Consider the following 18,815-nt stretch of genomic DNA (forward strand, 5'->3'; position numbering starts at 1 on the left):
CATTTTTTGTAAAAAATAAACTTTTGTCACTTATTTGAATAAATAATGAAAGATTGCCGGGGTATGATACATTTTGTAAGTTATTCTTTGAAACTAACTCTTGATTTGTCACAGTTTGTCGCAAAAAGAAAAAATCTCCTGTGCGCATGCGCGCTAGGAATACGGTTTAACTGAGGGAAGTTTGAATTTGCTGTTAGAAGAGTGGATCGTGAGTGTGATGCTCATCTCAAACTTATTGAGGTATGTGTTGTTTCTTTCAACGAGTACCATGTCAGTGAGTTTAAGCCTCAATTCTTTATTTTATCGAATGTTTGCTGCTTACTGTTTGTGAATGATTACTTCCAGTGCATCTCTTCAGGTTGCGATGCGACTGCGAGTCATGAGTTTCAATTTTTTACAAATTATGAACGTCACGCTCGGCTCAGAGTAACATTATCATTGGCAGAGTAACATTATCATTGGCATTCAGGTCTACAAGGACCTACACCGCTGACACAGTAAAGTAAAGTAAAGTATGTTGTTTGAACAGAATTAGAGTAACACATTACACACACAGTGACACACACAAAGAGACAAACACACCCACATAACACACAGTGACAAACACGCACGCACACACGCACACGCACATAAAACTGAACTTGGAACACAAAGTACAGGAGAGAGGAAAATAAGTCATTTGTGTACAGAAAATAAAAATGGTGACTGCAGTGTGCTGGGGTGCACTGGTAGTGGTACTGGTAAAAATGACAGAAATAAGATCAGTATTCAGTCTGACGTACTCTTTTACTTGTGATACTGATGACATTTTGTGACAAAATATTTGTTTTGAAAGTTATGATGTATTGTGTTGTACATGTGCTAGGTATCCGTGATCACATCCCAGTGTCGTCAAGATGAGCTGGGCAGCAGATGAATGGAAGGATGGGTTGCCCCCACAGGCTCTGCAAAAAATTTCTCAGCTGGAAACACAGCTGGACAAATTCAAAAAGGACCGAGACCAGAAGCAGTGCCAGCTAGAAAGTTTAGAAGTTGTGAGTAACTTTGAATTATCTTGGAAACTAGACAAGTATAATATGATTATGAATAAAACTGACTCTCTCTTTTTTTGTTGTTGTTGTTACTCCAGTAACATAGTTGCTTCTTTAAAACGACCAGAAATGTTATTTCTCACAGTGATGTACATGTAACAACCAGGGCTTCTGATAACATCTTATGGCGCATTGAAAATGGTAAGGATGTGCTGCATGTTTACTTCGCTTGTCCCTTGGAAGTTTTAGAAAAAAAATCTAAAACAAATTCATCCAAAAAAAAAATGAGTGAACATCCTGTGTGGGAGTTTCAGTTTGAAACCAGGAAGTAGGATTATCTGCTACGAAAAGAAGTTTTTTCACCTATTCTTTGGCCAGAAACCAAAATGATTTTAAGTGGAAGGTATGCCTGCTATTGTATGTGCAGCAGTGCAGATTTGGTAAAATGTACAGCATTAGACAATTTAGAGTGACCCTCTGGAAGTAATCTGGGACCCCATAGAATTATGTATGGTAAGAGTCCTAGGGATCCCAAGATGTTTAACTTATCAAAAGCCCTAATGATGCATGGTCTTATTCTCTGGTCTTTTTATGGTTATTTACCCGTAAGATTTTTATTTTTAGAATTTAAATTTTTTTTTATATGAAAAGGTTGAATCTGTAAATAGTCTTGTAATTATACTTGTATGTTCATGACTGATAATTTACTTCACTGTTTGGTTATTGTTCATTGAGACCTCATTAGGTGATGTCATGTGTTTTAACCCTTTGAGCCCTGACCACTGCTTTACCGGTGGTAGAGAAAAATGACATAATGCCTAGCCACCGGTTGAGCGGTACATAAACACTTGTGTCGTGTTTTGCTGTTGGTTGACTTATATTGAAGAGCCAATCAGAAAAACCGTAATATTCTGACGTCAGCGAACGTAGTACCAACATAGCTGCGCCTTTTTACTGTGTTTTGTGCATGTGCTTTGGATGAAAAAAGATCGAATTCAATATAAGTCAACCAATAGCAAAACATGACACAAGTGTTTACGCACCACTCAACCGATGGCTAGGCATTATGTCATTTTTCTCTACCACCGGTAAAGCGGTGGTCAGGGCACTCTTTATATCTGCTGTGACACATTAAATACCAATTATTTGCAAATTTTGGCTCAGGAGCTCAGGCAGAAGGGTTAAAATTGCTCAGGAACTCAGGGCTCAAAGGGTTAATCAGAACAGACTCGACAACAGTCCAAGGTCTCTTGTGGTTCATGTCCTCCTTGTGATCTAACATCAATAATTCCCTTTCGGCATGAGACAAACCCGGGTGTGGCTGTGTATGTGTGCAGATGATGGTGCGGCAGAAAAAAAGAAATACCTTCTCCAATTTGTTGAAACACAATACACTCATTTGACAACAAAACACAGGAAAAAATACTTCCTGGTGTGTTATTACCCAGCATACTGTGGATTCAGTTTCTGAAAACAGAACAGAGTGAGAGCTCACAGTCACATTGTCTCCTGTCTTGTTTCCAGGCACTACAGAACCAGAAGAAAAAGACTGACGAAGAAAAAGCTGCCAGTGCCCAGTTAGAGCGTGACAACAAAAACCTGGCAGAAACATGCGAAGACATTCAGAAGAAGAACACCAAACTGCAGCAGGACATCCAGTCCCGGGATGGGCACATCTTCCACCTGGAAGGTCAGCTGGCTCACAACAAGAAGATGGAAGGAGACAATGGAAAGGTAAGGTTCTATATATATATATATTCTTGCTATGGAGGGCAGTGGATATCTGCAGCAGATAAAACTCAAGCAGTACTTTGAAGATTATTCTTGGGGGGGAAATATACATTTGCACTCCAGTTAAACTTGAAAGTTGAATGTTGCTGATTCACTCTAATTTAGTCTAAAGCATTTTGTTTCTAAGTTGTACAGTGAGTAACAGTGAACACAGATTGGTGACTGGACTTACACTGTCGCAGGCCTAGATAAGAAAAGAACTGTGCAGGTGAATGGTGACTAATGAGACCTGGTGACTGACAGTGTACACAGAGTGGTGACTGATGACACCTGGTGACTATCAGTACACACAGAATGGTGACTGAACAGACTGACAGTCACCGGCCTAGTAGATAAGAACTGTGAATGGTGACTAATGACATCTGGTGACTGACGGTGTACACAGAGTGGTGACTGATGACACCTGGTGACTATCGGTGCACACAGAATGGTGACTGGACAGACTGACAGTTACCGGCCTAGTAGATAAGAACTGTGAATGGTGACTAATGACACCTGGTGACTGACGGTGTACACAGGGTGGTGACTGATGAGACCTGGTGACTGTTGGTGCACACAGACTGGTGACTGGACAGACTCGCACCGTCACAGGCCTAGTAGATAAGAGCCATAAATGGTGACTGATGAGAAGCTGTGTGACTAACGGTGAACACAGAGCAGTGACTGTGGACAGACCCAGGTGCACAGCCAGCAGTTGCGGGGCCAGTTGGACCAGATGGAGCAGGAGGTGAAGCGCCTGAACAGTGAGAACAAAGAGCTGGTTGAGCGGCTGGATGCCCTCAACACCGACAACAACAAGCTGAAGGAGACCAACCTGATCAACTGCTCCACCTCCAACACTGTTAGTATACAACCCACTTTCTCTCTCTTTCTTTCTCTCTCTCTCTCTCTCTCTCTCTCTCTCTATCTGTCTGTCTCTGTCCACAGTTAGCTCAGTTCTGTTTGCCGTGCCCCCTAACTCCCCATCTTGTCAGCCTCTCTTTATGCATTGTGCTGCTGCTTCAGGGATGTGGAGCTCTGATTAGAATCATGGCTTTTTGGGAAAGGGTATGCAGTTCACCAGGAACAGCAAGAATATCATTTTTTTAATCTAGCACTGTATTAATTCCTACATATTTGGCACTGTTTGTCTTGTCATCCATCATCATCAAAGGAACTGTCCTATTCCAGAGCAGGTCTGTCAATTATCTGGGTCAAAATCGCAATCAGTGTCCATAGATATTTTGTCAAGAACTTGCTGTGCATCTGACATTTGGCCACATAAATGTGGGGGAAAAAATGCAGAAAATATACTGAAACATGAAACTGACTAGGACGGGCGCAATAGCAGAGTGGTTAAAGCGTTGGACTTTCAATCTGAGGGTCCCGGGTTCGAATCACAGTGACGGCGCCTGGTGGGTAAAGGGTGGAGATTTTTACAATCTCCCAGGTCAACATATGTGCAGACCTGCTAGTGCCTGAACCCCCTTCGTGTGTATATGCAAGCAGAAGATCAAATACGCACGTTAAAGATCCTGTAATCCATGTCAGCGTTCGGTGGGTTATGGAAACAAGAACATACCCAGCATGCACACCCCCGAAAACAGAGTATGGCTGCCTACATGGAGGGGTAAAAACGGTCATACACGTAAAAGCCCACTTGTGTACATACGAGTGAACGCAGAAGAAGAAGAAACTGACTAGTTTTTGCCTTCAAATTGATGCACAGACACAGCCAGATATACTGTAGAAGTTAGTTCCTTTTGTTTGTGGGTTATGTACATATAGGATCGTGGAAAACGTTTTAATGGAATAAATTTTGACACCCAAACAGTTCTCAGGTGCGGGATCATAAAACTTCAAAAGCACCTGAGCAGGGTTCAGTGGGTCAAACACAAAATTACAGGACACACGTACGCATTGTTTTCAGTTTTATGTTGACTGGTCATGAGTACCTCTGCTTGCCAATGCAGAAACGAATCAGCTGTAGGCTCTGCAATCAACTGACTGTTGAAGAGTTGGCAAGTTTTTGGTTCTTTCTGTGCAGCAGCCTCTCGTCACTGTTTGAAATAGATTATTTCCTTACAACACCAGATGTACCCATCTTTTTCCCCCCCCTTCATCAGTATTGTTTTTTGAGCATGTCTTATGTTGTGATATGCCAGAAAATGCCTGCTTGTTCTGTTACAAGTTCTATATATTCTACATATAAAGCAAATTCATGGAAAATACACAGGGGTCAATGTCCACGGGTGGGGACCTGGGGTATGGAATCGCTTTATCACCGGAAATAAGGTGCAGTGTTTGTTACCTGCTCAGTGTCAAGTCCCCTTGGTTACTGACAGCTTCATGCGTCGTCCCAGGGGAGCTCCAGTAAACTGAATGAGCAGCAGAAGTGGTCGTCACGCAGCTGGAAGGAGGAGCTGCCCCCCCAGGCCCTGAAGCAGATGGACCAGCTGGAGCAGCAGGTGGACAAACTGCGCAGAGAGCGGGAACAGAAACAGTGCCAGCTGGACAGTCTGGAGCAGGTGCTGGATCTCTTTACCTCTCTCTGGCGCTCTCTATCTCTCTCTCTCTCTGTCTCTCTCTCTTCCTCTCTCTCTGGGTCTCTCTTTCTCTCTGGCTCACTCTCTTTCTCTCTCTCTCTCTGTCTCTCTTTATTTCTCTCTATCTCTGGCTCTCTCTCTCTCTCTCTCTCTCTCCCATTTTCTCTCTGGCTCTCTCTCTCTCCCTCTCTCTGGCTCTCTCTTTCTGGCTCTCTCTCTCTCTCTATTTCTCACTATCTCTGGCTCTCTTTATTTCTCTATCTCTGGCTCTCTCTCTCTCTCTCTCTGCTTATGTAATGTTTGGGAGCTTGAGCTCTGCTATTATTGTTGAATGGAATCATCACCCACCTTGTCTTAACCCTCAAAGTGCTGGATATAATAAAACATACATACAGAAATCATGCTTAAAACAAAGGGATAGTTTGCCTCCACTACCTGTGCTCTGATTTGGGGCATTTGTATGCTTATCAGTAAGAATAAATAGGTAAACCTATACATTACAGGTTACCAGTAGCAGATCTAATGACCTGACCTGACTCTCCACACTCCACTACTCCGGGGCCAAACTCCACTGTTCTAACAGGGACTTTGCTTACTTTTTCTTCTTATAAAATGACTGAAGCAAAGGCCATACTCCATTATTAAAAAGAAAAATTTCCTACTTTTTCTTCACATACACTGACCACAATCTGGGCCACACTCCACTGTTCTAACGGACTTTTCTTACTTTTTCTTCTCATAAAATGACCGAAGCAAAAGGCCATACTCCATTATTAAAAAGGAAAATTTCCTACTTCACATACACTGACCACAATCTGGGCCACACTCCACTACTCCCGGGCCAAACTCCACTTCTAACAGGGACTTTTCTTACTTTTTCTTCTCATAAAATGACCGAAGCAAAAGGCCATACTCCATTATTTAAAAGGAAATTTCCTACTTTTTCTTCACATACACTGACCACAATCTGGGCCACACTCCACTACTCCCGGGCCAAACTCCACTGTTCTAACAGGGACTTTTCTTACTTTTTCTTCTCATAAAATGACCGAAGCAAAAGGCCATACTCTATTATTAAAAAGGAAAAAATTCCTACTTTTTCTTCACATACACTGACCACAATCTGGTCCACACTCCACTATTCCGTGGCCAAACTCCACTGTTCTAACGGGACTTTTCTTACTTTTCCTTCTCATAAAATGACCGACCAAAGGCCATACTCCATTATTTAAAAAGGAAAAATTTATGGAGGCAGTAACACCAGAACGAGGCAGTTTTACGAAGGCTGCCGAGCATAGCCGTACGATGTCGGACCTTATGTAAACAGAGCCACGATCGTGGCCCATCGCACTTTACTGGGAAAGCCACGATTGTGGCTCATCGCGCTCTCCGGGTTAAAGGTTTAACAGCTAAATGGACAATAAAATGTCAGTCTCTCTCTCTCTCTCTCTCTCTCTCTCTCTCTCTCTCTCTCTCTCTCCCCCTGCTTGGCCACTTTCTTACATCTTTCATCCATCATTCATTCCACGTCAGTCTCTTTCACTTCAGTTTTCTGCTGGCTTATGGTTTTTTGAGATTTTCTCCCCCTTTTTTTTTTCTTTTTTTTTTTAAGATTCCTGTTAAAGCGTTTTATGTCCTACCTATTCATATTGATTGGCTGTGATTCTTGTGCATTTTTTGTTTAGCATACACCACACATGAATCTCTCCAGTTGAGATCATAGTGTGTTCTCATAATTCTGTGTATGGGGATAGGTAGGGGAAAGAACTGCGATCCAGGAAGGTTTGTTACAAGTGAGAGTGTTGTTTGCCCTTTGTGCTTCATCTCCTACTTGCCTTGCTGTGCGGCCCTCAGGCCCTGCAAAACCAGAAACGCAAGACGGAAGAAGCCAAGTCCGAGATGGGGACCCTGCAGAGGGAGCTGGCGTCCCTGTCGGAGGTGTGCGAGGGGCTGGAGCAGCAGCGCAGCAAGCTGCAGAACGAGGTGACAGCCAAGGAGAACCAGAACGCCTTCCTCTCCAGTCAGCTCAACAACAGCAAGTCCAGCCTGGAGAAGGAGATGGCCAAGGTGGGTGCAGTGCACACACGGACACACACACACACACACACACACACACACACACACACACACACACACACATGCGCGCGCGCACACACACACACACACACACACACACACACACACTCACTCACTCACTCGCAAGCACTCTCACACACACACACACACACACACACACACGTACGCGCGCACTCACACAGACACACACACACACACACACACACACACACACTCACTCACTCACTCACTCACTCACTCACTCACTCACTCACTCACTCACTCACTCGCAAGCACACACACACACACACACACAGAACACAACACTACACTACACTACACTACACTACACTACACTACACAACCAACACATAACAGTCACATCTACAGAATACTTGAATAGTGACAGTACACTTCTACGCAACCATGGCCTGTTTGTCATCCAGCCATGGACAGGGTCGGGATATAGTTCATATATATTGAGAAAATAATGTCTATGCTTTGGTTCAGTATATATTCTTGATTCAGCTACATATGTGAAAATGTGGTGTAGCGTATATGGTTTTGTCCGAACGCAGTGACGCCTCCTTGAGCTACTGAAACTGAAACTGTGAAAAGTGCTGCCAATTGTCATAGACAGGGTGTGGGGTGATAGCTTAGCTTGAGATGGTATCTATAACAAGAGTTAAATTGAAAGGATTTTTCAGATCTATTCAAATTAGAAAATCTTCGGGCTTTCTTTTGTTTACACAAGAACAATTTCCTGTTATTGCCCCAGTAATTCCATCGCAATGCCAGCTTGGTACACAAGAACAATTTCCTGTTATTGCCCAAGTAATTCCATCGCAATGCCAGCTTGGTAAACAAAACAAAAAAACACAATGAAAATTCTATACTTTGCATGTCAGATGACCAAAACCACCAAAAAAAAAAAAAAAGCTGAAACAGATAATTCTCAATGCATGAGTTAATAGATTATAAACTTAGATCACATTTGTAAGTTCTAATGTCATTGTGACAAAGAGGAATGCATATATGTAAGAGTGTGCATGGTTTCAGTGATGGTATTACTGAGCACAAAAGGGGGGGGGGGGGGTCTGGCATTATGAAGATGGTGGAAGGGAGTCATGGAGGTGAACAATTTCAAAAGCCTCTTGAAGGTAGTATAGTATTATATGGAGTTTTATTAGATCCAGCAGTAATGTTGGACTCTGTACACACACGCACACACACGTGCATGTACACGCACACGCACATGAGATAGCAACTGTGAAACAGGCGGACAAGACTGAAGGCTGACCCTACAATTGCTGGGTGTGATTTTTGTTCCAGTACCAGTCAGAGCAACAGCTTCTGCAGGGCAAGGTGTCCACACTGGAGAAAGAGGTGACCACCCTGGAGCAGGCCAAGCGAGAGCTGGCAGAAAAGAAGATGGTCTCTGAACAAGCCCTCCAGTTCCACAACTCCACAGTGACTGATCTCAGACAGCAGCTGGAGACCGCCAAGGCTGAAAAGGTGAGAGGTCACAGATCAGCCTTTGTGTCATCTTTGTGGTGTTGCGTGGGTAGTGCTCAGTGAATGGTGAGTATAGGAAGAAGTCCTCATCCTGTTTGCCACAGCACTCCTCATGCAGGTTATTATTATTATTATTATTATTATTACTATCTATTACAGGGTAACACTGTTGACAGACCAACAGGATTGCTATGGCAACATCAGTGTTCAGTATGGGGATTAAGTGGTCTGAAGAACAAGCACAGAACAGAGTAGCAATACTGAATAAACCAGTTGATATACAATCAGCAATAGTTTGGTTATCAGCTTTTGCTTGTAGTGCAGTCTTTGGGGGTGGGGGGGGGATGAAAAAAAGAATGAATGACACACACGTAAGAGCTGTGGTGTGCAGAGTTTGCAGTAACAAGCAATAGCCTGCTGGGCTTGCTGCACCTGTTGTGTATCTGATATATGTCCTCAGAAGCTTAACCAAGGTCAGCTGCAAAACAAACTATCTGGGACAGTATCCCTGAGAGCCATACCTTCTTTTGGGCAGCCATGGATTTTCCTTCAGTGATGTCAGTTAAGTTTTGACAGAAGAGAACAAGTTTTAGTACTAATGTGGTGAGGACCGGATTAAAAAAAAAAAAGCGGGAGGTACTTCTTCTGCACACACACACACATACACATGACCTTGCGGAACAATTGATTTTGTTTCAGGAAAGTCTAGGCAAGCAGCTGGAGCAGGTGAGGTGCAGCCTGGAGAAGGCTGTGCAGGACCAGCAGACCCTGGAAGGCAGCCAGCAAACAGACCGGGAGGAGAACAACAAGCTGAGGGCCCTGCTCATGGACAAGGACCTGCTGCTGGAGGCATCACAAGCTGCACAGGAACGCACCAACGTTCAGCTCAGTGACAAGAGCAAGGAGGTGAGAGTTTGTGCTTTTTGTGTGCCTGTTTTAATTTCATTTCATTTTCATCTTCATTTTATCACAACAGATTTCTCTGTGTGAAATTCGGGCTGCTCTCCCCTGGGAGAGCGCGTCACTACACAACAGCGCCACCCTTTTTTTTTTGTATTTTTTCCTGCGTGCAGTTTTTATTTGTTTTTCCTATCGAAGTGGATTTTTTCTACAGAATTTTGCCAGGAACAACCCTTTTGTTGCCGTGGGTTCTTTTACGTGCGCTAAGTGCATGCTGCACACGGGACCTCGGTTTATCGTCTCATCCAAATGACTAGCGTCCAGACCACCACTCAAGGTCTAGTGGAGGGGGAGAAAATATCGGCGGCTGAGCCGTGATTCGAACCAGCGCGCTCAGATTCTCTCGCTTCCTAGGCAGACGCGTTACCTCTAGGACATCACTCCAAGCCATCACTATTGGTGGTTGCTAAAAACTCCTTTTTTTTTCTTTTTTTTCTTTTTTTGTTGTTGTTGCTGATTATTTGTTGTTTTCAAAACTTCTTTCTTTCTCACCTGCTATCAACTTTTTTCATCAAACTCAGACATGCAGGTTGGCAGGTGTAACCAGAGAATGTTGCTTACTGCTGTCTTAGGCTTCCAGTCTCTCTGAGACTGTGGAGAAGTTGAAAACGGAGCTGGCAGACAGCACCAAACAGTGGGAAAGCCGTGAGAAACAACTCCGCTCTGAACTGGCGCAGATGGAAGATCAGCTGGCCCAGAAATCAGACAAGTTAACAGAGGACGGCCTCAGACTGCAGCAGGAACTGGACAAGGTGGGTGACAGTTCACATCCACTCCTTGTTTGACGGCCAGGCCACAGTGAAGTCAGCTGTCACTGTCACTTAACATAATTTAACATAAGAGTGTTCACATTCTATTAGCCTTACTGCTGAAAATCCACTCTTTGATGTTGAAGGGTGCAGAATGGCTCTGTTGACTTCAGATATGGTTTTCTTAGTAGTGACCTCATCTTCAGAAACTGCACTGAAATCCAATTTTTTGTCTGCTAGTCAGTTCAGCTCTCTTTTTTTTTTTCTTTTTGTTGTTTTTATGGTCATCTGCAATTTTCTATCATTCTGAAACCTGCAGCCAAATGTGCATGTGGTCAAGCAAGTTAACTTGTAAAATCAGAATTCAGTCTCCTCTAGCTAGCGTCTTGGTTTGGATGTTTGAAAAGATTTCCAGTTGTCTTGCAGGTGTTCAGTTCGTTCTTCTAATTTCTATATTTTCATACCACACTTCATCCTCAGTTCAGATGCTGCTCTTCTTTCTTCCCATGAAGGTGGACCTTGATCACATTCACTTGAAATATGGCCTCTCATGCAATTTGGTTTCAATTCAGTACACTGGTGAACATCAACAGTGTCAAATTAAACAGTGGTAAGACTGGAGCATGTAAGTGTTGTTATTGAATATGATCATGTGCATTTATTGTGAACAAGTGGGTTGTCGAATACTGGGTTTGTTGTGAGAGGTGGCACCACATAGCAGTCAGGTTTAGTTTTCAAGCACAGAATGCATACAGCTGGTTAGACGCAGGGGTCAGATCTGAGCTTTTAGAAACATGACACCTTACAAGCCAGAAATGATGGTACTGTGACACTTAGATGTGCTCAGCCTCCCTGTCAGAGGGACATTATCACACCAGAGTATTTGTTCTTCAAGCCACCACTGGTGATGCTGCTAGCTCTTTCCTCCGTCTTCATAAGATGAATGCATTACTTTTTTTTTCTTTCTTTCATATTTGCCTTCGATCAACTTTTCATTGAACTCAAAGACCTGTTAGAAGCCAGGGCTGTAACCACAGAATGTTGTTGTGGTTTTTTTTTCAGGGTTGGGGGGGGGGGCTTGTTTTTTTCTTTCATATTTTCATTCAATCAACTTTTTCATTGAACTCAAAGACCTGTAAGATGACTGTGCTGTAACCACAGAATGCCTTTTCTTTCTTTCTTTCTTTCATATTTACCTTCAGTGAACCTTTTCATTGAACTCAAAGACCTGTAAGAAGCCAGGGCTGTAACCACAGAATGCTTTTTCTTTCTTTCTTTCTTTCATATTTACCTTCAATGAACCTTTTCATTGAACTCAAAGACCTGTAAGAAGCCAGGGCTGTAACCACAGAATGCTTTTTCTTTCTTTCTTTCTTTCATATTTACCTTCAATGAACCTTTTCATTGAACTCAAAGACCTGTAAGAAGCCAGGGCTGTAACCACAGAATGCTTTTTCTTTCTTTCTTTCTTTCATATTTACCTTCAGTGAACCTTTTCATTGAACTCAAAGACCTGTAAGAAGCCAGGGCTGTAACCACAGAATGCTTTTTCTTTCTTTCTTTCTTTCATATTTACCTTCAGTGAACCTTTTCATTGAACTCAAAGACCTGTAAGAAGCCAGGGCTGTAACCACAGAATGCTTTTTCTTTCTTTCTTTCTTTCATATTTACCTTCAGTGAACCTTTTCATTGAACTCAAAGACCTGTAAGAAGCCAGGGCTGTAACCACAGAATGCTTTTTCTTTCTTTCTTTCTTTCATATTTACCTTCAGTGAACCTTTTCATTGAACTCAAAGACCTGTAAGAAGCCAGGGCTGTAACCACAGAATGCTTTTTCTTTCTTTCTTTCTTTCATATTTACCTTCAGTGAACCTTTTCATTGAACTCAAAGACCTGTAAGAAGCCAGGGCTGTAACCACAGAATGCTTTTTCTTTCTTTCTTTCTTTCATATTTACCTTCAATGAACCTTTTCATTGAACTCAAAGACCTGTAAGAAGCCAGGGCTGTAACCACAGAATGCTTTTTCTTTCTTTCTTTCTTTCATATTTACCTTCAATGAACCTTTTCATTGAACTCAAAGACCTGTAAGAAACCAGGGCTGTAACCACAGAATGCTTTTTCTTTCTTTCTTTCTTTCTTTCATATTTGCCTTCAGTGAACCTTTTCATTGAACTCAAAGACCTGTAAGAAGCCCAGGCTGTAACCACAGAATGTCCCTAACTGCTGTCACAGGCTTCCAGTCTCTCTCAGACTCTGGAGAACTTGAAAACGCAGCTGGCAGACAGCGCCAAGAGGTCTGAAAGCCGCGAGACACAACTCCGCTCGGAACTGGGGCAGCTGGAAGATCAGCTGGCCCAGAAATCGGACAGTGTGACTTCCCTGACAGAGGACAGCCACAAACTGCAGCAGGAACTGGACAAGGTGGGTGACAGTTCACATCCACTCCTCCCTCTGATGGTCACGCCACAGTGAACTCAGCTGTCACTTAGTGTGCCACTTAGATGTGTTCAACTCCCCTCTCTCTCTCTCTCTCTCTCTCTCTCTCCCTCTCACACACACACACAAAGGGATATGTTCACAACAATGTTTTAGTGTTCAGGTTGTCGGTGTTACAGAGGATATTGTTTGTGTAGTTGTGCTCAGGATGTCAGTGCTACACAGGGCATTGTATTGTGTGTCTCTGTGGTGGTCTACATTCATTAACTGCAACTTGTAACCCCCTGTATTGACTCATTTGTAGGATGTGAGTGGGTTTTACTTTTACACCTGTTTTTGTTGAAGCAGCGATACACTGCCTTCCGTGATATGTGTATGCTGGCTGTGTTTCTGTTCATGCAACCCACAAAATACTGGCTTATATTTGTTATAAGAATGCACATACATGCAGACAGAAAAATGTCTGCTGCACAGAGCATTGTATGGTATGTGTGCTTTAATGTATCACCACTACACTAAGCATTGTGTAGTATGTGTGTTCATGTGCGTCATTGCTACACAGAGTACCGTAATTTATATGGTGGGTGGGTGTTCAGGTGTGTAACAGCTACACAGCATTGTAAGATGTATGTGCATGAACAGGTACATGTCTGCTACACAGAGCATTGTAAGGTGTGCGTTTAGGTATGTCATTGCTACAAATAGTATTGCCTGTTGTGTGTGTGTGTACGGGTGAGTTACTGCTACATTGAGCATAACATAGTGTGTTTGCACAGGTGCATCGCTGCTACACAACATTGTATATGTTGTGTATGTAAAGGTGCGTCACTGCAACACAGTATTTTATGGTGTGTGTTTCAGGTGTGCCACCAACACACTGACCGTTATATAGTGTGTGTACAGGTGAGTCACTGCTATACATATCATCGTAAGTGTGCGTTTACAGGTGCGTCACTGCTACACAGAGCAGACAGTACAGCTGGAACGTATGAAGCAGAGCAAGCAGCAGGTAGAGGAGGAAAAGAAGATGATGGAGGCCAGCTGTAAGCAGCTGGAGGAAGACCTGGACAGCGCCAGACAACAGGCAAAGGACAAAGAGGATCACCAGGTCAGCGTCTTGTCCAACGTCCAGTCAGCCAAGCAAGCTCTACAGCAGGCTTTCAATGGTCAGTGGTTTCACTTGTCCTGGTAGTTAAGGCCCATCTAGCATCAAAATTACAACCACATCTCGCCAGGTGCCTTTAGTTTATGTTTTGGAAGCTTTAAAGTCCCCAGACCAGAGTTTTTAACTCTGCAGAATCATGCAAAATCAAATGTTGTTTAAATTCATCAAATGCATAATACCACACTTAATCATGCTGACTCAGTCATGTTTGGTGGGGTGGGTTGAACGTTGTCTCTGCTGCCTTGTTTGTATGATGTGCAGCATACATTTTGTGCACATAAAAGAACCCACGTCAACAACAGGGTTGTTCCTGGCACAATTCTTGTTGGGGTGGGGGGGAGGGGGGGATGCACTTTAGCAGTAAAACAAATGTACCTGCTGACAGAAAGAAAAAAAAAATAATATGGGTGGTGCCGCACTGTGGCAACATGCTTTTCTTGGAGAGTGCATCCTGAATTTCTCACAGTAGAGAAACGTGTTGTGACAAAGAAGTAATCCAATACGGTACAGTACAACGTGTTTATTTGTGTTGGCCAGAGTTGAAGGAGAAGCACGAGGAGGTGAGTCGGGCACAGCAGGATGCCAGCAGCAGGCTGAAGACCCTGCAGGAGGCCCATGAGACAGCACTGCAGGAGAAGGAGCAGCTGCAGGACAGAGTCAAGACCCTCACAGACACCCTGGCCGACATACAGAACAAGTGCAGGTTTCTGCTGCCTTTTTTGTCTTTTGTCGTTGTCACTTGGGCACTGGGGATTTTCTTTCAGTACATCTGGCACAGGATCTTCTGAAGGGATGGGGCTGGAGAAGGGCTCAGTATGTTTCTCAGTGGTGTGTCTGTTTTCAGATGCTCAAGCAATATTTGGGGGGTTTCTTCAGTTTCAGTTTCAGTTTTCAGTAGCTCAAGGAGTCACTGCGTTCGGACAAATCCATATACGCTACACCACATCTGCCAAGCAAATGCCTGACCAGCAGCGTAACCCAACGCGCTTAGTCAGGCCTTGAAATAAAGAAAAAGAAAAAAAGGTGAATAAATAATAGATAAGCGTACATAAATAAATAAATAATTATAATATAAAAAGGTAGTAGTAGTAATAATAATAATAAATAAATAAATAAGACAACAATGATGATAAATAAGTAAATAAATGTAAAACATGAAGACACACATTCACACATACACCCACACAAGCATAACAGATATGTACCAAACATGCAGTTTCACAGATATGTTTTCTTCAGTGTTGTGTCTAATTACCTGAAAACTAAGAAGACTTGTGTATGTGCTTCTACACCAGTGAAGCTAGCACGAGCATTGCCAACCTCAGATTGTATTGGAATTTTACCTACTGGTCGTCATTTGAACTGTGTTCTGAAATTGAACACTTTTGCTGTAAAATGAAAGCTATGCTGAAACAGCTAGCCAACAAAATATCCACATGCATGGACAGTCTGTCTCAGCATTACATCTAGGATTGCGCTCACAATCTCTCTGTATTTATTACTGCTGTCCTTACAGTGTTTTCATCCACAGTGTTCGTTTCAGCATTTTATATGTGTTGTTGCATTTGTTTTTCATGTCGTTGTCCATGTGTAGATAATACAGCAAACGGTCGCTTCATGGCAGAGAGAATGTAATCATTTTTGTTGCTGTCCTTTTTAGACTCATTGCCAAAATGTAGATAGTGTAACAGTTTCTGATCAGTTCTTCACAAATCAAATCATAAAGGGAAACCAAAGTGCAAAAGGATTTTTACACTGTTTTAAAGTAAATGTTTTTCCACCCCCTGAATCTCATGTTATACATGTATTTTTATCATTTTTTTTTTCCATTTTACATGTGATAGTCTTTTATGATTTGTGCAGTTGTTGATTTGGGTTTCAGATTGTGAATTTTTACTTTTATTGTATTTCATTATAACTGTTACTGTGCTGAGATTTGTCAAAAGAAAGTGGATAACATACTTTGTGCATGTAAAGTGGTTGTTTAGTCCACTGTGTAAATGGAGGGGAAAAGTCTCTGAATCAAACAGTGCTGTGGCTGTGCCATAAATATGATGCCTTACTGAATAAACCACAGTCAAACCAGTTTTGGAGTTTATTGTTTTCCTTGGTGCTGGATGCTGTAATGGCATTAGTCTCGAAGGGACTTTTTTATGAAATAAAAAAAAAAAAGGGGGGGGGGGGAATGGACACAGTTTCAGGATTAAAAAAGTATTGAACCTATTGTGCAGTCTGATGCACATGGTAAACTGCTCAGTGCTGCTTTTTCACTGGTTAGAATCAATGCATAAGAGAGAGGGAAGAGTTTATTCCCAAGATATGCACATTTGCTTTCAATTTAATCAGAAAAAGAAAAGGAAATTGTTTCTACTTGGTTTCACTGTGGTTTATCAGCTTATTATATCAAGTACAGCCTAGTCATGTTGTCTTCAGCCAAGTCTCATCTGCTTTGCACTGTCAGTATCACCTGCATGCATCAAAATAATGCGTGCGCGCGTGCACACACACACACATTTTAAATTCTGTAGCCTTTCACTCCCTGCCTTGAGGTTTGATGGCTCCTACAGGCAGACACTTGCAGATTGTCTCCATTTCAGGGGTGACACTCACCGCTGCTGAGACGTTTGTGACTGGCCAGAAGTATCTCACCTCTAGTGGTGGATAACCTCACAGTGACCCGACAGATCCCTAAGCATGGCTGACACTTATGTAATACTGTGACAGAATGAACTTGGGTCTTCTTTTTCTGTGTCCATGGGCTGCAACTCCCACGGTCACATGCAGGGGTAGGCTTTTACGTGCATGACTGTTTTTACTCCACCATGTAGGCAGCCAGACTCCATTATTGGAGGTGTGTGCACGCTGGGTACGTCCTTGTTCTCTCCTCCACCCACTGAACACTGGCATGGATTACGGGAGCTTTAAGGTGCAAATTTTATTTTTATGTGTGCATATACACACAGATGGATTTCAGATGCCAGCAGGCCTGCACATCATCTGACCTAAGACAGGAAAAATCTCCGGCCTTAGCCCACCAGGAGCCGTGACCAGGATTCGAACTAGACCTTCAGATTGAAAATCCAACACTTAACTACCGTAAAGTTCAGTGTATTGAGCGCACTTGTATATAAGCCGCACCCACTAAATTTTGGAAAAAATGGAACTTTATACATACATAAGCCGCACCGGTTTATAAGCCACACTTATTTCCGGTACCGGAACACATACTGATACTACAGAAAAGCTGTCGATACTGTAGGTTATGAAATAAACACAAAGAAAAGCAAGCGAAAATACTACTGCCAGTGCCACAAAAAAAATAAATAAACAATGGAAATAAGATCCATAATTTAGGGATAGTCACATTTATTCAACGTCATCCTGCTCACTGAATCCACTAAAATCTTCGTCTTCAGTGTCTGAGTTGAAGAGAACCAGCACAGCTTCCTCTGCCATCTTGTCACTGACTTAGCCTTGCTTTCACTTCATGAACATGAAGGTGGAAGTCGCTGCTGGTTCGTCACTTGAACTGTCGTCTGCTAGGTCGATCGCCTTCAATTTGAAGGCTGCATCATAGGCTTAACGTCGCGTTTTCGACATGATGAGGGTGTACGCTTGAGCAGAGTAGAACTGAATGCTGATCTGAAGGCTTTAATGTGTGCGGATTTGATTTATAAAACGTGAACAGTTAGCACACTATCCTGAAGCTCATCCAAAAATTCATGGACAGAAATCATGATTTTGGTGAGTTGAAGGGCAGCTAAGAATAGACGAGAACATGACACTCCCGGGATCGTTAAAATCCTCATATAAGCCGCATCACTGTATAAGCCGCAGAGGTTGAAGCTGGGGTAAAAAGTCACGGCTTATAGACCGAACTTTATGGTATTTGGCTGTTGCATCTGTCTGTGAACCTGGGTGTGTCTGTGTGTCATAGCAGAAGTCTTGAGGTATCGCTGCTTATGTTAACCAGACACCCAAATGTTGTTTAATGGAGAAAAACTTTCATTTCACTGTAGTCTTGCTTTCAGATCATTTCAGATATTCATCAAAGAAAAACAAATATCAACTCTGATAGAAGTGGGATGAGTTTTGCTTTTTCTTGGCTGTTTGCAGCCTGTGGGTGTGCCAGACAGAAAAGTGCTTGCCTGCACGTACACACATACATCCAGTGCACTAATGTGACAAACATTTCTGTATAATCTAGTTTGTCAACAGCTTCAGAGACAGATATGTTGTCATGGAAGGATCACGAAAAAATGTTTCATTTTGTAAAAATATGGTGGACCAAAGGATTTTCAACAAGCATGTTTGATTTGCAACATATAGAAGATCAAGGCACCAGCAGATGGAAACGGAAACAATTTCTTCAGCCAGAGTCACTCAGAGACTTAATCATGAACCTCACAGACTGGTATTACAGAAGTACAGATGTTGTGATTGTTCTGTCATGACAATGCACATACACACCGAAGTATGGACAACAGTCTGTCACCATCAGCATATAAAATGCACTGATCTAGTCAATGATGTGATGATGGATGCTGTTTATTCTGTCAAAGGGCTATAAACTCAAATAATGCGGAA

General features: G+C 42.6%; 1 protein-coding gene across 1 annotated transcript in view; it reads left to right on the forward strand.

Annotated features, from left to right (window-relative positions):
- The first annotated feature begins 173 nt into the window (after window positions 1-173).
- The window catches only part of LOC143296660 (uncharacterized), a 22,748-nt gene continuing 4,106 nt past the window's right edge, over window positions 174-18,815 (forward strand). Inside the window, exons 1-12 of the mRNA XM_076608690.1 lie at window positions 174-240; window positions 866-1,034; window positions 2,556-2,765; window positions 3,478-3,663; window positions 5,165-5,329; window positions 7,202-7,414; window positions 8,735-8,917; window positions 9,617-9,823; window positions 10,450-10,629; window positions 12,860-13,048; window positions 14,010-14,229; window positions 14,766-14,931. Of these exons, the coding sequence (XP_076464805.1) occupies window positions 897-1,034; window positions 2,556-2,765; window positions 3,478-3,663; window positions 5,165-5,329; window positions 7,202-7,414; window positions 8,735-8,917; window positions 9,617-9,823; window positions 10,450-10,629; window positions 12,860-13,048; window positions 14,010-14,229; window positions 14,766-14,931 (2,057 nt within the window). The 5' untranslated portion in view covers window positions 174-240; window positions 866-896. The remainder of the gene's footprint in view (window positions 241-865; window positions 1,035-2,555; window positions 2,766-3,477; window positions 3,664-5,164; window positions 5,330-7,201; window positions 7,415-8,734; window positions 8,918-9,616; window positions 9,824-10,449; window positions 10,630-12,859; window positions 13,049-14,009; window positions 14,230-14,765; window positions 14,932-18,815) is intronic.

The sequence above is a fragment of the Babylonia areolata genome, chromosome 21 (assembly GCF_041734735.1).
Source record: "Babylonia areolata isolate BAREFJ2019XMU chromosome 21, ASM4173473v1, whole genome shotgun sequence".
NCBI lineage: Eukaryota > Metazoa > Mollusca > Gastropoda > Neogastropoda > Buccinidae > Babylonia > Babylonia areolata.